Source organism: Gobius niger, assembly GCF_951799975.1.
Source record: "Gobius niger genome assembly, chromosome: 7".
Classification (NCBI taxonomy): domain Eukaryota; kingdom Metazoa; phylum Chordata; class Actinopteri; order Gobiiformes; family Gobiidae; genus Gobius; species Gobius niger.
This window is the reverse complement of record NC_136858.1, coordinates 27420448-27444539: the sequence shown is the minus strand read 5'-3', so window position 1 is coordinate 27444539 and position 24092 is coordinate 27420448. Positions and strand designations below refer to the sequence as shown.

General features: G+C 41.7%; 1 protein-coding gene across 1 annotated transcript in view; it reads right to left on the bottom strand.

The window, feature by feature from the left end:
* vit (vitrin) overlaps positions 1-20865 on the bottom strand; it is a 45838-nt gene extending 24973 nt beyond the window's left edge. Inside the window, exons 1-8 of the mRNA XM_079559735.1 lie at positions 20744-20865; positions 9358-9407; positions 8890-8955; positions 8576-8732; positions 6968-7101; positions 6812-6889; positions 6154-6354; positions 2626-2670 (exon numbers count right to left, since the gene is read on the bottom strand). Of these exons, the coding sequence (XP_079415861.1) occupies positions 2626-2670; positions 6154-6354; positions 6812-6889; positions 6968-7101; positions 8576-8732; positions 8890-8955; positions 9358-9388 (712 nt within the window). The 5' untranslated portion in view covers positions 9389-9407; positions 20744-20865. The remainder of the gene's footprint in view (positions 1-2625; positions 2671-6153; positions 6355-6811; positions 6890-6967; positions 7102-8575; positions 8733-8889; positions 8956-9357; positions 9408-20743) is intronic.
* Between the last annotated feature and the right edge of the window lie 3227 nt (positions 20866-24092).

Here is a 24092-nt window from a genome sequence, read left to right as displayed (position 1 = left end):
TACTGCTTCTGCTGCTACTTCTAAACTTCAATATGCCTAAAAAAGTGATCCAAGAAAGCACCTTATCCTTCACTGCGATGAAGACAATCGCCAATTTGAAGTTTTTGCCACTGTGCCGACGTGGAAACGGCTAAAATGACTTTAATAACCATGTTACGTAAGAAGAGATCATTACTTTCACTGTCAAGGCTTTTATGAGAGAAAGGTCAACTGTAATCGCCGTGTGTTAAAGAGAATTGGAGAGCACTTGGCTTTGATTCAGTTCAACTTGTGATGTGTTGTGATTGTATGGTCTTTGTAAGGCAGTAAAGGGGATGTCTTTGTCATAGGGCTGATAAGGAGACATGCGGATGATGACAGTATTCATTATTGGGTGTTTTCAATCGCCATTTAAAATCCACAGTAACACAAGGAAGACATGCAGACTTTACTGTAAGGAGAACGATGCAGTCATTACACCACCATGCAACTTCCCAAGAAGAGTCACTCCCTGATCCGGCATAACATTATGAGCATCTGCGTCTTTTCAGAAATCTATAAAACAAATCACTTTCTTCAGCATCTTGAACTTCGCGTTACAAGTGTGTATGACTGGACCTGACAGACTTCACTTCCACTTCTCAATACATGATGTTTGACAGACACTAACCACCGGAGACAAGGAACAAGCTGCATGTTTTGACTGACATTGCCAACTGGGGACAATTAGTTGAGTTCAGTACAATTTTCTCCAGTACCTTTGTTCCCCGGGGCCGCAGATCCCCAGGAGCGTCAGGGAGTGGGGGTTTGGGATAGGATTAGGATTTGGGTTCGGGAGTGTAGCTGGAAGGAAAAGGAGAAGGAGGAAGAAGAAGGACAAGGAAGAAGTGTCTCTGTTTCCTTGTTCTTCGAAAAGGGCGACCATCGAAACCCGGGTAGCATCGGTACAAAGAAACAAACTGTAAATCCTACACACGCCACTTATTATGTTTGGGTTGTCAAGAAAACCTCAAATTGAGAATTGGACACATACATGTTCGCGTGCTGTTATACTTGCGTACCAAAGTTTTGTGCTTATTGGTGCTGGGGACCCCCTTTTTCCGAGACGGTCATGGGCTTTTTATGTCACCAAATGAAAACTGAATGAGTTATTGGAATTTGGTGTTAGCGTCTCGAAAGCTAAACTTTGATTTGCTGATTTTATAAAATATCACAGGCATTTTCTTTTTGTTAGCATCATGTCAAGCATTTCTCTGGGAATTATGTTACACCATGGACAACGACAGCTTACAGTAAACTAAAGAAAATGAAGTCAGATGTGGAAGATGGCAGATACAGACGGCATGTCATCAATAGAAGGGGGCGTGGCCTCACCGAGGGGGAGGCGAAATATAAACTTATTTATCACATACAAATTAAGTCAAGTCTAAATCGGGTCCATGTGGATGTTTATTCACAGAAGATTGTTCAGTAGAAGTGAAAAAACGGCAGTCATAGATACAGACAGCATCTCGTCATAGAAGGGGGCGTTGCTTCGCCGAGGGGGAAAATAGAATCTTTAGAGAAACACAATTTTCCACTCTTTTTTGCCATTTTCTGGTGGAATATCAACTTATTCATCACATGTAAATAAAGTCAAATGTAAATCGGGCCCATATGGATATTTTCTCTCAGCAGATTGTTCAGTAGAAGTGAAAAAAACGCAGTTGCAGCTAGCGCTAGCTAACCGTTAGCATTAGCCCGATGCTAACATGTAGCATCATGTTAGCATTCTCCGTTATTTATGTATTTATGGGCTGTTGAACCACTTTGCTCCTCCCCATGTCTTTGTATCATTATTTAGTAGAAACTACATTCATAATTCAGCATTTGTTAAAGTAGTTTTTGAATAATTAGAGAAAATTTAAAAAATTTTCAAAATTGTTTTCCCCCTGAACTGTTTTAAAAAATGACCATATATGGGCGATTCCAGAGATGCCGTCTGTATCTATAGCAAGCTCTAGCTAGCGTTAGCATTAGCACAACGCTAACATGTAGCATCATGTTAGCATTCTCCATTTTTTTCATGTAGCTATGGGCTGTTGAACCACTTTGCTCCTCTCCATCTCTTTTTATTTTTATTTAGTAGAAAACCATATTCATAATTTAGCATTTGTAAAAGTAGTTTTTGAATAATTAGAGAAAGTTTACATTTTTCTCAAAATTGTTTTCCCCCTTAACTGTTTTCAAACATGACCATATATGGGCGATTCCAGAGATGCTGTCTTTATCTATCCCGGTGGCCGAGGACCACGTGAATTATGGCCAATACAGTATTCTTGAGAACATTAATTTAACTTATAGGGTACCATGTTGGTTGGCAATCTGATTTGAGTCCTACCCCACCCATACCGTACATCAAAAACCACCACATTTCTGTCATTGGTCAGACTCTCTTAAATCCCCACACTTGGTCATTACTAACACCTTAACTTCATTGTGCCTGAGAGCGTCATAATGTTATGCCGAGTTTTACCGTTACAGTTGCTCCCATAATCCAAGCAGGCATTTTTGTCAAACCTCCACCACTCTCGCACCGTCGCATGCCCCCATTACCCTAAGATGTAAACCATGCTTGACCCCCTGCTTGTTCGGGGGCACACTTACTTGAACTCGCTGCTGCCACGGAGGCGAGGTACGGGTGACTGCTGCCTGGATGGGACGAGACAGAGACAAGGCGATGCGGAGACGCCGAAAGATAAAGTTACACAAATGAAAGGCAAGGGGAACCGTCTGGCCCCCGTCCCATCTCATTTACACACATACCTCCAGATACTGCGCCATTGTCTACGCGCTGTGGCCCTCTTTTATCCAAATGGAGAAGATGCTTTGGGATCTGATAATATTTTCATTTTAATTACGGCGATGAAAGCTCCACTGATCACATGCACAGCAGGCACCAGCTTCTTCTAAACTCGCTGTAATTTGTTGTAATCAGAGGTTGGTGGTAAATCAGTTACATTTACTTGAGTACCTTTTGATTAAATTATTGGGATAAAGAGTTAAATAACTCCATAATTTATTGTGCATGAGTAATAAGGTTTTGGAGCAACGGTATCAGATTTCTAGGGTTGCATCGATCCGATACTGAAAAAAATACAAAATCGAGTATCGGCTACAATGATCCGATCCTGGACCGAAGCCAGTTTTGTTCTCAACGCCTTAAAACACAACTTTTGCCACCAAAATCTAAGTGAATATGGGCATGCTGTATGTCATTTTGAAGCTCAGAATCTGGGGAATTCAATCGCTTGGTTAGTTTTAACATCTGCAGATGTATTTTGATCGCCGCACAAAATGCCACGTTTAGCATCAGTATGCTAAAGCTAGTGGGAGCATGCTAATGCTAACAAAAACTAATCAGCTTTCCTAATGGGTTAAGGAACGCGCTTCTCTATGGTCCTCATGGTGGGAAGCTGACATTGCTGTAATAGCACCCCCTGGCGGCCAGGGGCGACTCCAAGAGACACTTGGGAGCATTGATTCTAGGGACTCAAATCAGCCCAAAAATTTGAAGCATTTTCAGTGCATTGACTGGTTCCAGAGCCTGTCAATCAAGCTCTTCAGCTCTGTGGAGGCTCCGCCCACATGGCTTCCCGCCTTTTTGCCCTTTAAGGAACAGGCTGTGTAGGTGGAGATAGAGCAGCCATAAAGTTTCACACACGACTCTGGAAACTTTACAATGAATGGGGCTGAATGGGATCCGCACATATTTATTTTATTATGACTTTCCCCCCATGATTTGTGTTTTATTTGTTGAATTATGTCACTATTTACTCACAAATCATAAATGCAGTTCCTCAGTATCTAGTGAATATTCAGGCTTGTGTCTACCCACCGTTGGTTGTATTCGTGACAGTTAAATTATTATCAGCAATCAGTGGTTTTCATCGTGCACTTTCGGCAAAATGAAAGTCTTAGATCGAGAGGACCTAATAGCGCGCGATGTCCAAAGATTATTCTTCACATGCAGTTGAAAAGGGCCAATAGGATAAAGGCATTTTTGGTAATGCGCCCAAATGTGAACTACTCGGGCGTGAGCGCATAATTCTGCCTCTCTGTTTGAGGTTCATCTGTCATCATTTAGACTCTACACAAGGCATTTCTGAAGCATTAAACAGGAAGCATGTGCTGAAAACACTCCCCACATGTTTTATCATACAGAACAGATTCACAAAACATTGTTCGGCTGCACCGGGCACAGGCTGGTTTGGACGTACAGTTAATCGAATGCATCTGTATGAACATTATTCTCGGATGATCGTAGCTAAGAAGTATGTGCACTCCTTTGTGTTGCTGTGTAAAAACTCTGTGAAATAATAAACTGGATTAAGGTTGTAGAAGCTACGGCTCTGATGCAGTCTCCACGTCTCCTTTCCCTCTGTCATATCTCCCAAAGCTGATAAGGAATCCAGACCTGTGTTTACTGTCCATGTGTCAAAATAGAACAGGATCCTCTCCCAAACGCTGAACTGGTGATGTTCTCGGCCTTGGAGAATTGCTGACCTTTTTATTGTTTTAAAAGAGAAACTTCAATACCCATGGTTTGCACTGGATCTGTTTTCTCCTGTCTGTAGCTTCGGAGTGCCAATAACTCCCCACTCCTTTCCAATAGCTGCTCAAAGGCTTTCTACATCCCTACATTAACCTGTCAAATGTGATTACTGTCTCGGGGAAACTAATACATCACCAAGTTAGGAAGTTATGAACACAATGATCCCCATATGAAACGTCTTAACATTTTAGATTACACTGATGCAAGGAATAGTATCTTTGCAGTGGTTCATCAAAGAGTGGATTTGTACGCGGATTAACCAATTTAAATCTCATATTTTGCTGCCTTTAATCGACAGCTCCATGGAGACAAGCTGGAGGCGTCTGAAAGAGCTGAGCTGCTCACAGCAAAGACACGTGCTTGTTTGTTCATTTTGGAGGCATTTTTCAGTATTAGAAACATGGATAATAAAATGAATGCTTCCATTTCATTCTATTTATTGCGTGGTGTGGCTTTAAATTAGCGGGAATTTAACTTTGATCCTCTCTTTGTGTGAAACATCATTTGGCTATGACAGCACCTACTGTAAGTCCCACAGTTTTCTCACATTATTTGTAGTTTTCCATCATTTTATTACTTCACAATGGGGAATTTAATGATGGAAATTGGCTAAATGATGCAAGTTAAGCACCATCAGATCTTATATATTTGTGAGTAGTGGACATGGCACTTCTCACCACAAAGATTATTCATGAGTTACTTGATTATACCTGCTGTTACTGTATCTTGAAAAAGAGGGCGTTCTATAGGCACATTTTGTTTGAGGATCCCTTCCAGATATCCAAATATATAATCATCAAATGTAATTATCCTGCAATGTTATCATCCTGTACATGTATACTGCATATCTATGATAGAGTAGAACTAGGGCTGCCCCATCTAGATAGACACATGGGCTATATATATATGCACATGACTCTGAGTGGATCCTCTGGAGGCCCTGTTCTTCCTGTCCCGTTATTTCCCTATGAGTTAGTAGGGATGTCTTGTCCAAATAAGTAAAGAGCTCAAAATTGCATGGCAGGCAGTGAGTTACTGGTAGACAGTCATGAGTATCATGTAAAAAACATCTCATCAGGAGCTAAGACTTTACTGGAGGAAACTTCCGTGCTCATCACAATGTTTTTATTGAGTTTTTACAACTTTTGTGTCACTTTTTTGCCGCAATTTCATCGCTTTATGTCACTTCATGTTGCTCTTTTGTGGCTTTTTTGTCACTTTTTTGTTTCCATCCTCGTTTTCTTATCGCTTTTGTTGCTGTATTGAGTAAAGCCAGACCGGAGAAAATGTGCTCGGTTCAGGTGGTGGTTAAGAGATTAAAATAGCAACAAGATTTTGAATGAGCCTGCTCAAAAAACAATTTAGTAGATTAATTTTTGTGGCGTTGTTTCCTGCAGTCAAGTATTTACATCCAACGTAATGTTTTTAGCTCATAGCCAGTGACTTCCCATCAGTAACTCAATGTCCATGATGTTTTCTTGAACTCTTTGTTGATCTGTGCAAGACACCGCTGATCCTTATTGGGAAAAGAACAAGAGGACGACCGCACTCGGAAGTCACATGATGCCATTGTAGCTCACCTGCGTCTCTGACTTTGTGCACAGCGGCCCGGGCCTTGGCGGTGGTGGTTGTAGTAGTGGGGGGTACGGGGGTGGTCGTGGGGGCTTCTGTGGTCGTTTGGGTGGTCGTCGGCTCCTGTGTCGTCGTGGTCGGCTCCGGTGTGGTGGTGGTGGTGGTGGGCGGAGGGGTCGAAACCACTTGGGACTTGGCCTCTTTCTGACCTGAAAATGAACGTTTTGGGATAGACCTGCATCAGGAGTGTCTCTATTGCGCTGGCGTAATGCATTCCTGTCATTCTCCAGTAAGCGGCACGGCGCTGACTCCTCATTTAACCTCCGGTGAACTTCAACATGCTCAGACCAATATCCCACATCAAAAACTTTCATTTGCGGCAGGTATGTGGCCGAAAAAAGTCGACGGGTGTCCAGGTAGGAGCTGTAGCTTTGCGTAAAATTGGGAGGAAATCAAGGTCGCCTCTATTGTATCTGCTTCCCACTCCATTCCCATCGCATTACCATCAATATCCAAGTCCTAAAGTGTGGACATGTCTTCCTACCGGGGTAAAAGTTAAGCCACAGTAAACGCTCATGGCAGCAATTAACAGGTTAGTGTCAGGTAATAACACACATTGGTCCACAAGAGCAAGAAGAAAACAATGATTTTATGAAAGTCCCTTACTTGGCTTCACATAGGTCGGTCTTGAAGGAACGTAATCCAGTGTAGAGGGATAAATAACTCCCTTCTTGGGTTTTCCAACTGAAAACAAGAAATTGATTTGAGATTTTGATACATTTGGTGATTATTGTTGTTCATTGTTTGTATCGTGTGCTTCACCATGAACAGCAAAAGACTCTCTCCATTTGGGCAGAGACAGGGACCTCACGCCGTTTGAGTTGGTGCCTTTGTAAATGTTCTGTCCCGCCATTTTCTTCACAATCACCTTCCCTCCTGTGTTCGTGATGACCCCGCTGGCAACGAGAGACAGTCAACAAATATTAGCAAGTGTTTTTGGTCATGGGAAAGATGTATTTACTTGTTACAACAACTATAGAGCCTTTGTCTTTGCTTGGACAAGGATCAGTTTAGCCTAGTAATTATTTTTTCCAGTATAGATCTTGGGGAAAGGCTACACTCGACAATAGGAAGGTGCTTTGTGAGAACGCCACCGGTGGAAACATTTAGAGAATCCAATATGCAGTTCTCTTTTTGTACCTCAACATTGACATTTTACATTATAAAATTTGGAATAATAAGACAGAATGGAGTGAGACAGTGGGCTGCTCAGGATTTTTCACTGGAGTGCCCTCTCGCAAGTCATTGGCACTGGGATGAACACTATAGATTACTGATAGATTACGTTTTAAAGAACTTTAGGACTGTTTTGTGTTCCTTATTGTTAGAGAATTAACAATGGTCTTCGAGAGGATAGATAAAAAATAGGCGGCAGTCTAGATGTCTTATACAGGAGATGTTTGTTTACCATCGAGACGGGACCAAGAGACATAAACTCGAGACATTGCGCTAGTCCTACCATTCAAGTCTGTCTATGCTTCCACAGAAAAGGGATAAATACCCTCTCAGAGCGTCAAACTGATACGCAAGCAAACATTCAGTGGCTAAGAGTAAACGCCTGAGCATCACAGTCAAGGCAATGACAGAGATAGTACGACTTTACAGCTTGACCCAGTATGATAAATAGCAATTTAGTGTTATCCTCTAACATCTATGATGCAAAATACCTCCACAATATACAGATTGGAGCACTTCAGAAGCAGACGAACCCACCAAAATGAGCAGGTTGGTTCATTTACACTGTATTTATTTATATATTTGTTCTATTCCTATTCTAACACACTTTCTGTGCCTGACCCCAAAAAGCGGCCACCTGGGTGTAACTGTTATGATCTGGTGTTGCTGCATTTGCCCAAAGAATGAGACCAGCTGACTTCCTGAACATTCTGAATGACCAGGTTTTCCATCAATGGATTTCATCTTCCCTGATGGCGCGGGCGTATTCCAAGATCCCAGTGCTGGCATTCATCGGGCTCACATGGTGAAAGAGTGGTTCAGGGAACAAAAGACATCATTTTCACTCATGGTTTGGCCACCAGATCTTAACCCCCATTGAGAATCTTTGGGATGTGCTGGAGAAGGCTTTGCACAGCGGCCACACTCTCCCATCATCAATACAAGATCTTGGTAAAAAAAATGAACATAGCAGAAGCTTATGGAAACAATGCCACAGCAAATGTGAGGTGTAATCAAAGCTACAGATGGCCCAACTTAGAGCAAACCTTTCTTTTGTGGCGACTTTTATTTTGTACTATCCGGGAATGTTTTCGATCAGGGAACAACGTAACGTGGTAAAAACTCACTTAAGTCGGTTTATCCTGATTTGTGTGACTTTGCTTTTATATTCCAGCCCAGTAGCGAGCAACGTACTTGTGGATGGCGGCGTTGCAGATACTGGAGATGGAGGCGAACACACCCGTCCCGTAGACCTGCTGCTTGGTCTCTTTGCAATGAGCGGGACACTTCACGATGAACTCAGGGAGGTTGATTTTTCCAGCTCTGACGTCGCACTCAATCGATGGCACCACTACAAAAGAAAAAATAAATCACAGAGCGTGTTTCTTTGCTATTTTGTTTATTTACACCGAGGCATCAGAGGTCAGTATGACAGGGCTACAATGGACAGAGGCGGCGTCCCAAACACAGAGGGGAGATTAGAGGGATGCGGCGGCCCTGGGTGGTACCTTGCTTTGGTTTCTTGCTCTTTGATCCGTTGGGTTTGGCCCGGCAGTGGCAGGACAGGAGCAGGACTGCGGGACGGGGCAGAGGGGAAAGGGAAAGCCATGTAATTACAACTTTGTTTACTGTAAACACGGAAAGAGCCATCACAGAGGCCGTGCAAAAAGATGAAAAGACAAACTAAAAGCAGAAGGGGGATTAAGAGATTTCTATCTTCCTGTTCCTCAATTCCTTGGATTAAAAGCTCATTTATAAATACAAATACATTCTATATTCATGACGTAATCCAATCTTTAATGATGTGAAAATTCAGATTAAAACTCAGAACGTTATTTAAAGGTAATGCTTCTCTTCTTGAGTAAATATTTTGGCTACTCTCCCCTCCCCCGCTGGTATCAATGGTCTTGAATTGCACTGCAGTATCTCAAGTATAATGATTTATTTGAAAGAGTAAGTGATATTCAGACACTCACCTAAACAGAGGGCGGACAGTGGAGCTCTCATGTTGACGCTGCAGGCGGACCTAAAAACAGCAGCACAAGTCCACACTGTTATCTCTGCATCACATTAACTTTCTCCTGAGCTTTGGGAGTCGCCTTGAACTCTTTCTGAGTGACTGTCTGACAAATAAAGGCCCAGACCAAGTAAAGCCCTGATGAACATGTTCCAGAGCTGAAAAAGAGAGTCTCAGGTGGATTATAATGTAGCAAAAGTCATGTTAAATATGTGCACCAAACACAGTCAAGGTTTAGCACAAGTCCAAGGAAGTCCACTGTACATAATAAACTGCTATGGGTACTTAAAAAGATGTAGTATTTTTAAATGTACACTGATGTTTGTGTAGCTCTCAGTTGCCCCGGCTCCAGGTCGAAGGATAGAATGAGTTAAAGGAATGGGCCACCATGTTTCCATACTGAGATATGTTCTTACCTGAGCTTAGACGAGTAGATGCGTACCTGTCTGGTCTTTGTGTTGTTAGCATTTAGCCTCTCCCAGGATAGGAATAGCCCCAAACTGTGGTGAAATTAGAAGCTACCAAGTTGTTCCACGTTTTCCCTATTTAAATACAGTTACGTGAGCCTTTACACAATCCAAGTCTAGTTACGCAAAATTAAACATTTTCTAAGCACATAAGAAGGGGCACTATATTGTAAGGAGTAAAAACATAGGAGCGCTTCGACGTCCGCGCAGTAATATCTCACTTTACTGCGCGGACGTTGAAGTGCTCCTAAGGTGTTTTTACGCCTTACATAGCCCCCAGTTTGGGGCTATACCTTGGCTGGGAGAGGCTAGATGCTGATCAACATTGCTAGCATTGTCAGCATTGTTAGCACCGGCGATGGTGGCGCAGATGGTAGAGCGGGTCGTCTCGTGCATACTGTCGTTGTGTCCTTTTGCAAGACACTTCACCCTTCTTGCCTCCAGTGTCTGCGTACATTGGTGTATGGTGCATGGTTCCTAACTGTAAAGCGCTTTGGGCCTGATAAAGGTAGAAAAGCGCTACATAAGTTGAGTACATTTACCATTTAGCATTTGCGTGACTGAGCGCACGCACAAAGACCAGACAGGTACGCATCAACTCGTCTAAGCTCAGGCGAGAACATATCTCAGTATGGAAAAACAGTGGCCTGTTCCTCTAACAAGGCGAGAATAGATTATAGGGATAACAAGGTGAAGCCAACTCCTACTGGAGGGGTATAAAGATCAGTCAAACTTCTCAGATGAGAGTCATTTTTTCTAACTGTAAACAATGTGGCTCACAATAAATAATCTGTGCCCACAGATTGGAGACTGCCAAACTCAGCACAGCTGCACTTCACCAACATAAACTGGCAAATATAATGGCCACTGATTAAACCCACACAGCAGTTTAAAACCATCATTGAGAAGCTGAAAGCACATTTGCAGTATTGGTCCTTGCGAAACGAGCCGTGCCAAAGATATTCAAGCACCATGAAGCACGCCACAAAACAATTTGATTCATAGTTACAGTCTTTCACTGTCATCATTATCTCTTACAATATAATCATTTCAACATGCTGTAATCCACCAAAGACTCACTGCTTATTTAGACTTTTACAGAAACTATCATCCACAACTTCCTCAGTCATAACCGACGCTGGACAATCATTACCTGCTCCATGGAAGAAACATCTACAATCTGCAGTCAAGTATTTAACGCAATAAACTTAAAGCAAATGTGACACCTTTACCTCCAAACAAGGACCTTTAAATTTAGAGGACAAAATCTGTCATGTTTCTTCTTCGGATACCTGCAGCCTGAATGAGACTCAACACATTCACAGAAATCAAAGACTGTGCTCTGTCAAATGACTATTGTTCAAAGTCAGTGACCACGTCTCTGTTTGACATGTTTACAGTGGACAGATCTCACTGCCTCAGCCTCACATTCACCATTCACTCATGAGAAAGCATAAATCACCTCGATAAGCCCAGCAGAAGTGGGTCAGAGTGCCGTCTCCACCTGCTGCGCTGTCGGAGCGACAGCTTTGATGATAAATAGCACACGCGGCATGAGGACATTTGTGTGTTTTGGAAACTCTCAGTGCAACAGGGAGTGCTGCAGAAGTCTACCTCCCACATGAATGTAGCCTCATCTGTCACTGCTGCACGCCCACAACTGAAGGATGGCTTTGGGAAGTAGTGAGAAGCACAAATACATCGGAAAACACATAAAATGCCTGTATTGACAAGTATTTATTACGTATGATTGCAACAATATCATGCGATTGAAATCCTTAATGAAAGAGTGGAAAGTGGAAATTGTTATTTTGCAACAGTCATATTTCCGAACACCAGGCATCTCCGAGCTTCCAGCAGCTCTCCAGCCTTTTCCAAGCAGCTCCTCAAAGGCTTTTGACATTTCTGCATTTGTTTGATGAGTTAATTTGTTGATTGTTCTGAACACATTGCAAACATTTACTGTAGTTAAATATAGTAAATTCGGAGGAGGAAATGTCATTTTCTTAAACATGCTTTAATTACATTTTTGCTGCTCACTCTTAGGACTGGGACGATCCGATACGTATCGTGATACTCAGGGTCTGATCCAGCCCCTGAGTATCACGATACTGTAAATAATTATGATAAGAAACATGTTTACCTTAAAATGTGTAAAAAGAAAGCAGTCATGTGTCCAAAGTGTATAAACAAAATGCCATTTGACATTTATAGAAGTGTTAAAAGGGCTAGATGCAAGTTCATTTTATACTCACTACTGCCACCTCATGTCATACGTGTAACTGCACCTTCTATATTAAGCTCCTGCATGACGGCACTTCGGACCTGAAGTAACAACTTTTTGAGTGACAGTGCAGGATTTTAGAGGCAGTTGTGGTGAACAGGTCTGAACTCATTCTATACATTAGGACATGGCTGGAACATGTCGGGGAGGAAAATTATATGAAAACATAATGTTAACATATATTTTTTTTAAGATTAAAAAGTGCTTTAACACACAATTTAACAAAGCTGTTACTATAAAAACAAAGGAGTGCAGGATAAAATGCTTCTAAGCACAAGTATTGAAAGTATTCCGATACTTGATGAATTATCAGATCGATACTTCGTATCAAAAAGTAGCAGCAAAAAGTATTGCGATACAATCTGATATTTTGTCCCAGCCCTTCTAACTCTCCAGTGTGATCTCCACCTAAGTTGTGCAGTTACTGTGAAGCCTAAGTAGCTCTTTGTCATTATGTTTTGTTGCGCCCTCACACTGTCTCACTCTTTTTCTTAGCTTTTATTGATGCAATGAATTATCGGATCGATACTTCGTATTGCAGCATAGAAAATGTTATGGAATTGAATTGTTTAGTTATATGTGCTTGGGCATGATATTTTTGATTATTGGGTTTTCTAATCAGACACTATGTGTGGTTGTTCCTGATTGGATACTGTTTGTTCAGGGCAGTCCCTGAGCTTATAAAAGACTGAGCGAAAGGGGCTGTCTTCAAGCCTGATGAAGGTCAGAGTGACCCAAACGATAGAGAAAGAGTGAGACAGTGTGCCAGAGCTTTTTTTCAAGTTAATTGCTCACAGTTTAAAACATTTTTAGACCCTGCACTGCAGCACACAATTTAGAAGGGGCGGGGGGGAATAATACTTTACTCAACTGTGTTTGAAGCTTTAAGCATGATACTTCCGTCCTGCTTCATAAATATTAAACTTCTCATCATGCTTGATCATGATGACTAGGGTGTCTATAGCTACTGTATGTGAGGAAATTACAATGACACTATATCTCTGTGGACGTCCTTGGAAAAATAATAATTCGATGAACAATGAACTGCTCAGTCTATTGTCATACTTACAAGCACATTATGGTTGGAGTAAATATCCTTATCTCACCATAACAAGAGAATCCTAATCTACTTAACTGACTACTTTAATGTGTAAAACAACAACAACTTAATAAAGCTGATTGAAGATGCACACAATAACACATCATTGTAGTAGCTTTCTGATTTACCAATGGCGCGTGTTGTTACCGACTGTAAACAAATACCACACACAATAATAGATCATAAAGCCCTGTTTTATGTGACGACTTTTGGCAGACGCCGCTGAGGACTTTCCCTGATGTTAAAGCTCATAAACACTGACAGCATTTTTCCATTGGACCTGACAGACACATCAGTGAACAATCACCGCAATTTGTCATTAGAGAGAGAAAAGGACCGGCTGAGGACAAGCCGGGGCAGATATTATGACTTTAGCAGCATGTACTAAAGGAGGGTCCGCTCAAAAACACACAGCAACCAAACAACAGGATTCATAAAAGAACCATATTTAGCAGAAATGTGCAGTTGATTTATTTGCCATGTTTTAAAACTTCCATATAATTCTTTCAATAGCACTTTGCAGCACAATGTAGCCTGCAATAGGATGGAAATGTCATTGAAAAGGATGCACACCTGTCGTTTTATGTATGCTATGCAAAATAATCATAATCCAAACCCATAAATGTGTAAATTCCCATAAAACTGTCCACAAAAAGCATTTATCCCTGTTTTGTTATTTCTATCCAACCACCGTGTTATTACTGTTCTGTAAAACATGGCAGTTTTTCCCATTAATCCTAAAAAAAGATGAAAATAAAATGCTGGGAATAGTATTATGGGTCATGTTACTATGCTACATGTTACTGTTTATTCAGGGCAATAAAGCTGACTTGCAAAATTGAAGAAAACATTGCAATAAAACATGATTCCCTTGTCTGACATCATCTTGACGTCGCTGTTCAAATGGCAACAGGGCAGGTAAATCAGAATCAACTTGTAAAATCACTAAATCAAGTGATAATTGACTAAAAGAAACTTTCAAACAGCACCAAATGAAGCTCCATAAACACTTTTCTACCTGATCTGGTCACTTGTCTGCAAGCTGCCACTCAACCAATCACCTTTTACTTCCTTCACACAAACACGCTCCCAGCCCTCTCCTCTCCTGCGTTACAACCGTCCACCGCAGCAGAACCATCAGCCTCCTCAGCCTCCCCAAGAGCACCTCTCATTCTGCCCATTGTTGACATTCATCTGTCGATCGCCCAAATAGTGCGGTTCACCATGTTTTGATTTCCACTGTTATGGGATTGTCGTGGAGAGTATGAAAACTATGTAGAGAGGGAAGACACGCACATCCGACAAAATCTGAAAAGCGTGCCGGACCGAGAGAGAACCAAGAGAACAAGAAAAAAGGTCTGCACAGCTCACTTAGCTCCCAAGCAGGAAAATGTATTGCTTACACAATAATGTAAGCAATACATTTTCCTGCTTGGGAGCTAAGTGAGTATGAAACTATATCTTTTTGGAAACCTTATGGTAAAAGGAATGAGAAAAACAATGTTTCCATTTGCCCTTGTCATTATACCATTTTTCCATTAGAGTAAATGGGGAGTTCTTGTCATCGCTATGGTGACTCCATGAAAAATATGACATGGGTTTCATTGACTTTTTCGATCGGAACGACCAAATGTAGTTTTCTGCCAAATTTGGTAAATTTTTGCCAAACTATGTATTTTACTCCCCATATAAATGTTATTTTCGCTACTATCGCACCTTTTCTTTTTTACATATCAGTGCAAATGGAAATAGTTTTTTCTGATTGTCTATTTAATAAAGTTTTCAAAAATGTATAGTTTGATGCACTCCACAAAAATCCGGCGAAATAACATAGTGAACCGGGCCACATCTACGCCCGGTCTCATCTACATGTTGATTCCATCCCTCATTGACCACTTTCCCTTAATTGACATCACACTGAAGTTTTTCCTTCTAAACTCTTTCCATCGAGGGCCACATATTGAAACGATTCACGGCGCTTCATCTGTAAATTTGTTGTTTCAGCAACACTTTTGGATTGATGTGATGGATCCGGGGTACAGTTATTGGAGCACTCTCATTAAACACCATTATATCATCTCAAAGCCGGATCCTACGAAATAGTTCCCAGATCCATTACCTTAAAAAACTGAAAGGTGGGGGAATTAGGGTTTGTTCATGTCCTCATGTACCTGATACACTGATCTGTATCACTGTATCTGCCATATTTAGTACAACGTAATGTGCTACGTAACTTTGTGTAATGACTTGTACATGCATGGGCTACACAATGGAATAATGTGTATTTGTAGTTAGGAGCTACATAATGTCCTAAGAAGACATAAGACCCTAACTCTAACTCTAACCCTGAGTGTTTTATGTCTTATTACTACATACAAGCTACTACAGATTGTTACAAAGCAGATTACATTGTACTAAGGTTTGTCATAATGTATCAAAGTCGTGTAACACCTATAGTCAGTACCACAATAATTTGAGGTGTGGGTGAACTTTTCCAACCTTAGAGAGTCTCTAGTCTCTCTTTTGGACCCAAGGACTCAATGGGGAACCATTACCAGCGTGCAGTCACTCTGTCGAGGTCTATAAGCACCAAAATGCCTCATTGAACTCCATGACCACTCTGTGAGCATCCTTGTCTCTTGCTCATTTAAACTCTTTGGAGCACTGAGCATAATGTAACTCTCCCTTGTTGCTGAGAAACCCCACACAAACTTTCCGGACAGACAAAAATGCCAATAATCTGAGACATCTTAATTTCTATCCTCGGTGCAAGCCTGTAAGTGCCCCCTTCCCCGCGCAATGAAAAGCAAATGATATCCTTGGACCGACGCGGCTGGGAGTTTCCTGTACAGCGCAGATAATAGATCCTTGGAGACCTCCAGCCGCACATTCAGCGACTGTGAATGCCGCGCAAACAAATAGGACAAAATGCGGCATGGCTTATCTCATGCTCTGATAGCTTTGAAGAATGCAATGGCATGCCGGGCCATTCATACACTGTCCAGTTTGCAGACATAAATCACAGACCGATAAGCAGTATTTATATGAAACGTCATGGCTTCAATGCACAGGCTCGTTTTCAGGACAATAGAGCCGTGCTGTAAGGGGCCCATTGAGTAAATAGACCGTGGAAATGCATACAATTAGCTAATGCAAACAAGCAAAGCCAATTTTACAGCTGCTGAATGACATGAAAGGAATGACTGTGGCTTCATAGAGTAGACGCAATTGATCTAAAACGTTCTCTTAGGTACGGCAGCACGGATCTTTTGAGTTTTGAGATTTTACTGTATAGAAAGACAGTATGGAGAGACAGAATTCCGACTTCCGCCTCCGGGTCCTAGCATACCGGCTAATATGCGAGAAAAAAAAACATTGAAAACTCTTTAAAACTACTATCAATATTTCTGAAACTCAACGGGGAGTGACTGAACCTACTTATGTCTCAGGCTCAAAAATTTCGTACCTACTGCTAAAAAAGTAACATTTACTAAAGTCAGTACTTCCGGGGTTAGCGTAGCTGCTGCGCCGTTAGCATTTATCTCTGCTAAACCGGAAGTACCGATTTTGGTTAATATTACATTTATAGCAGTAGGTGCAAAATTTTCGAGTCTGAGACATAAGTAGGTTCAGTCACTCCCCGTTGAGTTTCAGAAATATTGATTGTCGTATTAAAGAGTTTTCAATGTTTTTTTGTCTCGCATATTAGCCGGTATGCTAGGACCCGGAAGCGGAAGTCGGAAATCTGTCTCTCCATACTGTCTTATATTTACTAAAGTCAGTACTTCCGGGGTTAGCGTAGCTGCTGCACCGTTAGCATTTATCTCTGCTAAACCGGAAGTACCAATTTTGGTTAATATTACTTTTATAGCAGTAGATACGGCATTTTTGGCTAATGGGCCTGATGAATAAGTTCAGTCACTTTATGTTAAGTTTCAGAAATATTGATTGTGGTATTAAAGAGTTTTTTTGTAGTTTCTCACACATCTACGACCCCGGAAGTAGAGCTGTGACGTCACCACTTAACAAACATATACAAAACAGTGAAAACGAGCTTTCACTTTCAGCTAATGGTGCGCTAGCGAGTTGATGTTGCCGTGATGAACACAGTGAGTGCAAACTGGAACATTGTATTTGTGTTTGTGGCCGTGTTGCACATATTTTTGTATTCGAGCCCCAAATATGATATCTAAATGAGAGAATGCTGATCCACTTTTGCACGTGCTACTCGTGCCACTTGTACGTGAGCAAACACTTGATGAACGACGACCTCGGGGCACAAAACAGGTCCAGAGATGGATGGGCTACAAAAACTTGCTTCCTCTTGCTTCCACACAAGGAGCACTTCAGCAGTAGAAGAAAAGACAAAAAACGTGAACCGGATTTCTCAAAACTGAATGAATGAAGCGAAAATATCTCTAAGAAAAGAAGAAGAAGTTTTTGACGAGGGAACAACATTACAACAAGGTTCAAAGCTCCTTTAAACTATGGAACAAGCATTTTTATGCTTAAGTTCTTTCATTCAGAAGTGTTTTAGTCCTGGTAAATAATGGAACAATCTTGGTTTATCTTGGTCCTGGTTTAGTCCAGGTCATAGCTGTGAATCGGGTTTTAACAGTCTAGTCCTGGTTGAGACTCTGTTCAATCTTTTAGCTGCTGTATTGTTCTTTTCTTTTCTTCTGTATTGAAAGCTGTGGTTAGTATTTGGTGTGAAAATATCTTCCTGCTCCATGCAAAAGAGTGAGCTGGATACTCTTTGCAAACTTCGGCCTCTCAGACGGGTCACATAGTTGTAGGTATTAAACAGTGGAGTATTACAGGATCACATTTAACGCTACGATGTGGATTAACAAGCTCAAAAACAAGCCACACCGAGGAGTAAAAACAGGCTGCAGCTTTGGAAATTCTATAGAAAGTCAGTCAGGATTTATTCCACAGAGTTTTCATTTCTGAGGGAGTATTTTCACTGGACCAATCACAGCAGGGTGCTTGCTACGCATCATAATCAGACATTTTTAATACTGTATTGGGATGAAGTACAGCTGCTCCCACTCATAGCAAAGAAAATGAACAGGTTGCATGTGTCCAGTGCCCGGTTTAGTCTAGAGTCTGTTGATATGTTTCTCTTTTGGATGACAATTTCAAGGGTCGACACATGGTTTCTCTTGTCTTCATTTAAGTCATCTACATTCTCGTCGCTCACTAATGAACACTCATTTCTCTGCACATAATGGTCCTGTTTTCTCTTCCCGTCTGTCTGTAGTTCCAGCTCTGACCAATGCAAACCGCTGCTGTGTCCATTTGCAGGACCCTTTTATCAACAATCTGGCGTATTTACATGCATGTGTCGTGCTTGTTTGCTGACACCCGCCGTCGTCAACATCTTTGCTTCTGCCTGTAAACCAGACAACATTGCTGGGTTTGCCAAAACATTCTGTAAAAATGAAGTATAACAAAAACAACTTGATGTGAAGGATAAACAGAAGCAAGAAAGTGCCCAACAAGCAAATCACAAGCTTTGATTAAAACTACTGTATATCATGCAGCTGTTTAGACAAACAATGGAAAGCATTGGCAAACAGCCCTAGCTTGAAATATCAAAAGCAAAAGCAATGTCTGCTGCATTAATGTAAAAAGGCTGCTCCACTTGGTCGCCAGACTGCAGAACCTCATGTCTGCACTGAAGATCAATACCATGCACTCATCATTTGTACTTTCTATTTACTATTTTCATATGGTGAATCCAGCAGCAAGTCTTCAAAAATAATACTCTATACTTGTTAAAATCCTACAAACTGAGAAGCTGTTCTTTTAATATCGTTTATGCTGATATGGCTGGTCAATGACGATCTTGACAGTGCCAGTTTGATCAAGTACCACATCTCACAGCTTCTTCAGTCCTTGTCAGGGAGAAGACTGGAGTCTCGATCCATGCTATGTCTAACAGACTGACGGACGGCTTGATCCACCACGCTGCGTTATATTATTTTATCAACCAAGCGATTCATGCATTTTTTGTTTTACATGTGATAGAATTGGCAACAAACCCTACACTGAACTGATCTGATCTGATCTGAGATAATCATTACTTGTGGCCCGAATCCCCAAACACATCCAGGGCCTTCATTGTGGTTTTGAATGCATAATCAGCAAAGATGTGATAACAGCGGTAACAATATCACACCTGGCAGCTGCTATAATGCAAACAGGATGCTCAGTACCATTTCAAAGGATGAATCATAATGGGTTTCTAGACCACACACACCTGCACTACCGAGCACTGCCTTCACCAAATCTGATAAACTGCATAGGACACGGTATGGTGTTAATCCTTGGATGAAGCTCTGTGTTTTCAGCCAGTTCTATAAACTTATCGCCTCTAATGCTTTATGTAAAAGTGAGCTTATATATCTGTAGTTTTGAGTTTGATTCGTAGACTACTATATACCTACTTGACACTTGTTTTGCTACAATTAGGCCAACAGAATCGACATTTCCTCAACTGAAGACAAGCCAGAGCGCAGTCAACCGGCCCATTGAGGCACCAGGAGCAGCTTGAGCACCTTGTTTCACAGTTCCCCTCCTGCGTGAATGGTGAATATTACGCACACACACGGACCCGGTGCCAAGACGTGCTAAACCCCAGCCTTCACGAGTGTCAGAATCGTGAAGGCTGGGGTGTAAGCGCGGTTAGATGTGCCAAGTGCTGTAGCAACAAGTCAGCAAGCAACCAGCAGGAAGATCAGACGCGCAGGAAAACCAACATGTCTCTACAAGGTCATCGCTGTAGCCTTTTGGGATGCTTCTAGGGCGATTTTTGTTTTCTTTTTTTGAGCGCAGACTGAATTACTTTAATTCTTGGCACGCGGGTGTCGGTGCAAGCCAGAACCTGCATATATAAGCAGAGCTGCTGGACATTTTAGTGGAGAGAGAGAAAGAGAGAGAGAGAGAGAGACCACCTGCGCTTGATAAGACTTCAAAACATGTTCACGTCAGAAAGAGCAGCCTCCACATGGGAAGGTCAGACTTTAAAGCAGAAGTTATTATCTGCCGGTTTAACAACGTGCGACTTTCAGTGATGCAAATCGTGCGTAAATTGGGAAAAAATAAGCCGTTTAAAGAAAGAAATGCGGCTGTGCAATTTTTTCGCAATCAGCCGAGAGCCCGGGCAGCTACACGCATGAATGACTGGGGGAAACCTCAGAGAATAAAGAGCTTTTCAGCGTTAGTTCTGAAAAAATAAACAGCGCAAAAACCAAACACGCGAATTTGGCACAATGTCTCCTCTCAGTCAGCGCTGAAATTAGGACATTTGAAAGAGTTTATAGAAGAAAACCCTCTGAATCACAATCTCAGGCTGACTGAAATTGCACACATGTGTGTTATCTCAAGTTAGTGCCCGAGACGCCGAGTATACGCACTGAAGCAATGAGTGATTAGAACTATTTATTCGCACCTTTTTTACCCGCGCTCATGACGCAGCGTTCTCACTCACCTCAATAAATTGTAATCCTTTGGTTGTTCAAAGTAAAAATCCACCGCATGTACGTCCTCTGTGAGCGAGACTGCTGCGCGTCTGGTTAGGTCTCTGTGCGCGCACCGCTCCACCTGGGCTTGCCTCGGACGCAGCGCTCATTAAAAGTGAAGGCGCGGGTCGGGGCCAGTGTCGCTCCCCCTTTTTCTTTTTTGCCCGTCCCACATGAGGTTCGGAGAGAGAGAGAGAGAGTGAGAGAGAGAGTGAGTGGAGAGGAGTAAAGGATGCAAGATGGACACATCCGCAGATACAGTAGCATCCAGGTTTGAAAGCATTTCAATCTGATTCTAGTTTTGCTTTCACTTTAAATTGGATTTTAATGACACTGCGTTGATGAAATTGCTCTATTGTGTGACAGTGGATGTTGTTGGCCCATTGCTCAAGTTCAGCATTCTGCTTTTGCATAACTGATAAAAAATACAGGATCATTTTCCACTAAAGGAACAGGCCACCGTTTTCCCATACTGAGATATGTTCTTACCTGAGCTTAGACGAGTTGATACGTACCTGTCTGGTCTTTGTGCGTACCTGTGGAAGAGCGTGGTAGCTTCCAGCTTCACCCCCGTTTGGAGCTACATTGGGAGACGCCAAATGCTAACAACATCTTTGCTCATTTTGTGTGACTGAGGACATGGACAAAGATCAGACGTACGCATCTACACGTCTAAGCCTCCAAATCACACACCTGAACTCCCTTCTGAAAATATGTCCCAAAGATTTATGTAAATACAGTAATTATACGAAAAGAACATGTCTGGAAACAGGATTGACTTGTTTTGCTCTGTGCCCTTTTCTGTTTAAATTATGAGTAAAAGCAAACATTGAAAAGAGTTGGTTAAATCTACAAAGTATTTAGGAACTAATTGTAAGACATGACTGACTTTTTCCCCCCCACCTGCACCTTTCAATCTGTTCGGCAAACAAGCTGTTTGCTCTTCATTTGTCCCATTGTTGCCGTATCACAATACATTTGCACCTTTAAATACAAAACACTGTAAACTCTGTGTGAGATAACACTGTGATTTTGTTTATTCTAGCACACAAAACTGAGCGGCTGTACGTCATTCGCCAAGCAGCATGCCAAAGTTCAAACGACCTGAGGGCAGCTGTAAATCAAAGTAAGTAAAATTTCCATTGCGGAATTTGGTGTATATCAAAAAGCACCTCTTGATCTTTTAGCGATTATTTGGTTGTCTTGGAGTCTTATTGGTCATTCGTGCAAAGAGCTTCTCCCACTCAGCATATTGTGGTCCTCGTGCCTCACTGCTAGAAGGGTTTGATTCCCGGACCATGTGGATGTTTTTGGAGCAAAAAAAAAAAATGTCCCCAGGCATATTCTCTTCACAACTGTCTGTATGAATATTTCACGTTGAAATAGCAATGAAAAGCAAAGTACAAAACGTGCAGTTATAGGCGGCTTTTGCAGACAGGTTTTCATATCACATGTGTTATAAAGTAAGTGCTGAGGTGATGGTATGATGAGGCCTGGGGATGCAGAGAAGAGACTGTTGCTTGGGATGAGCTCAGGACACTTCAGTGCTTCCAGATGGAGCAGATCATCGAGCAACCCAAAACACACTTTCCACAGCCACAACCTGTCAGTGGATACTCAAAAATACATATAATCTTCTTCCTCTCTTAATATGCTGTTGTGAATGCCTGTCAGTAGCTGTGAGCATTAGGCAGTACAAGCCAGGCAACAACAAAAAACCCGGCTCAGTATATGACATCAATTATCATGAGTATTACTTTCATGTTTCAGAAATACCACATTGGTGTCATTTAGTATCAATACGTAGGACAATTTAAAACTCTTTGAAGATGCTGTTGTCCCAAATGCCTCAAGTGAGCAGGCCTCTCACTTTAAATGACCATAAAGATGCCATTACTGGTCAGTGGCCAAAGCAGCAGCTGCCTAATCACTGGTTAAGTGAGAGAGATCCTCCCACTTTCACTTATAGGCCAATAAAGCTCCTATAAATGCCTGGTGCATGGCTTGATTACACGGAGAGATGCTTCTCAGAACACTAATGAGTCGTCCAACCCTTCATCCACTGTCATATAATACTTTACAACATGGTCCTATAGGATCAGTTCTTGGACCTGGCTGGGCCTGTGTGGCATTGGCATGTTCTCCCACTGCCCGAGGGCTATAGAGTTGTATCTTTTAACCCAGTAGCCATGAACAGCAGAACAAGATCCTGGCTCAAGATGTAAAGATGAGTCCTTGGGTGCAGGACTCGACCACTGCTGACAAGCAGTGACAAGAACATTTTAACCTCCTTATCCCTGCCTTAACAAAGCTCATTTTCCTCTAGTTTGGCATTGCCCAAATCTAAAAGCTTCATGGCCGGAAAGCTTACAGCCTCTAGGCCCAGTGTAACACCTCATGTGAAAGCCTAGGCCTACAAAATTGACCTTTTCGTTGCATTGTCGCCACTTTTTTGTCACATTTTTTAAGCGCTTTGGCCTCGTTTTCGTATTCATTTTTTGTTGTTTTTTTTTTACTTTTTCATCACTTTTTTTTATTGTGTTGTTGTTGCTTTTCAGGCACGTTTTTGTCGTTCTTTTGTTGCTGCTTTGTCTCTTTTTTGGTCGCTCTTTTGTGGCTTTTTTGCTGCTTTTTATGACTTTCTAGCCCTGTTTTTGTTGTTTTTTGGGTCACTTTGTGGCTGCGTTTTCATCCTCGTTTTCGTCACTATTTTAAGGATTTTTTTGTTTCAAGAAGCTTTTAGATTTGGGTAATGCCAAAATGTGCTCGGTTAAGGCGGGGGTTAAGAGGTTAAAATATTCCAAGATGACAAAGCCAGGATTCATCGAGCTCACACTGTGAAAGAGTGGACCAGGGAGCATGAGACATCATTTTCACACATGGATTGGCCGCAGAGTCCAGATCTTTTACCCCGTTCAGAATCTTTGGGACGTGCTGGAGAAGGCTTTGCGCCGTGGTCACACTCTCCCATCATCAATACAGGATCTTGTAAAAAAAATTCTGCAACACTGGATCTTTTGACATTGCAGAAGTTTATTGAAACAAAGCCACCGCTCCAACGACATATTGGAGCGTGTGACTTTTTTTGTGGCACCTTTTTTTTGTGGACAGTGTGTTATACTAGATCATACAGAGTCTATTTGTTTTTGTCTTCCAAGTAGTTTAACTATGAGCTCTTCTCCATGAAAGTTGTAAGAAGCTCCTGTATTCAGTAACAGAAAAAGTTCAAATCAATAATACAATCTTGTAAAGCCATCAATACATACAATTTATTCAGTATTTATACATTATAAACAAAATTATACAAAAGACTGTTAA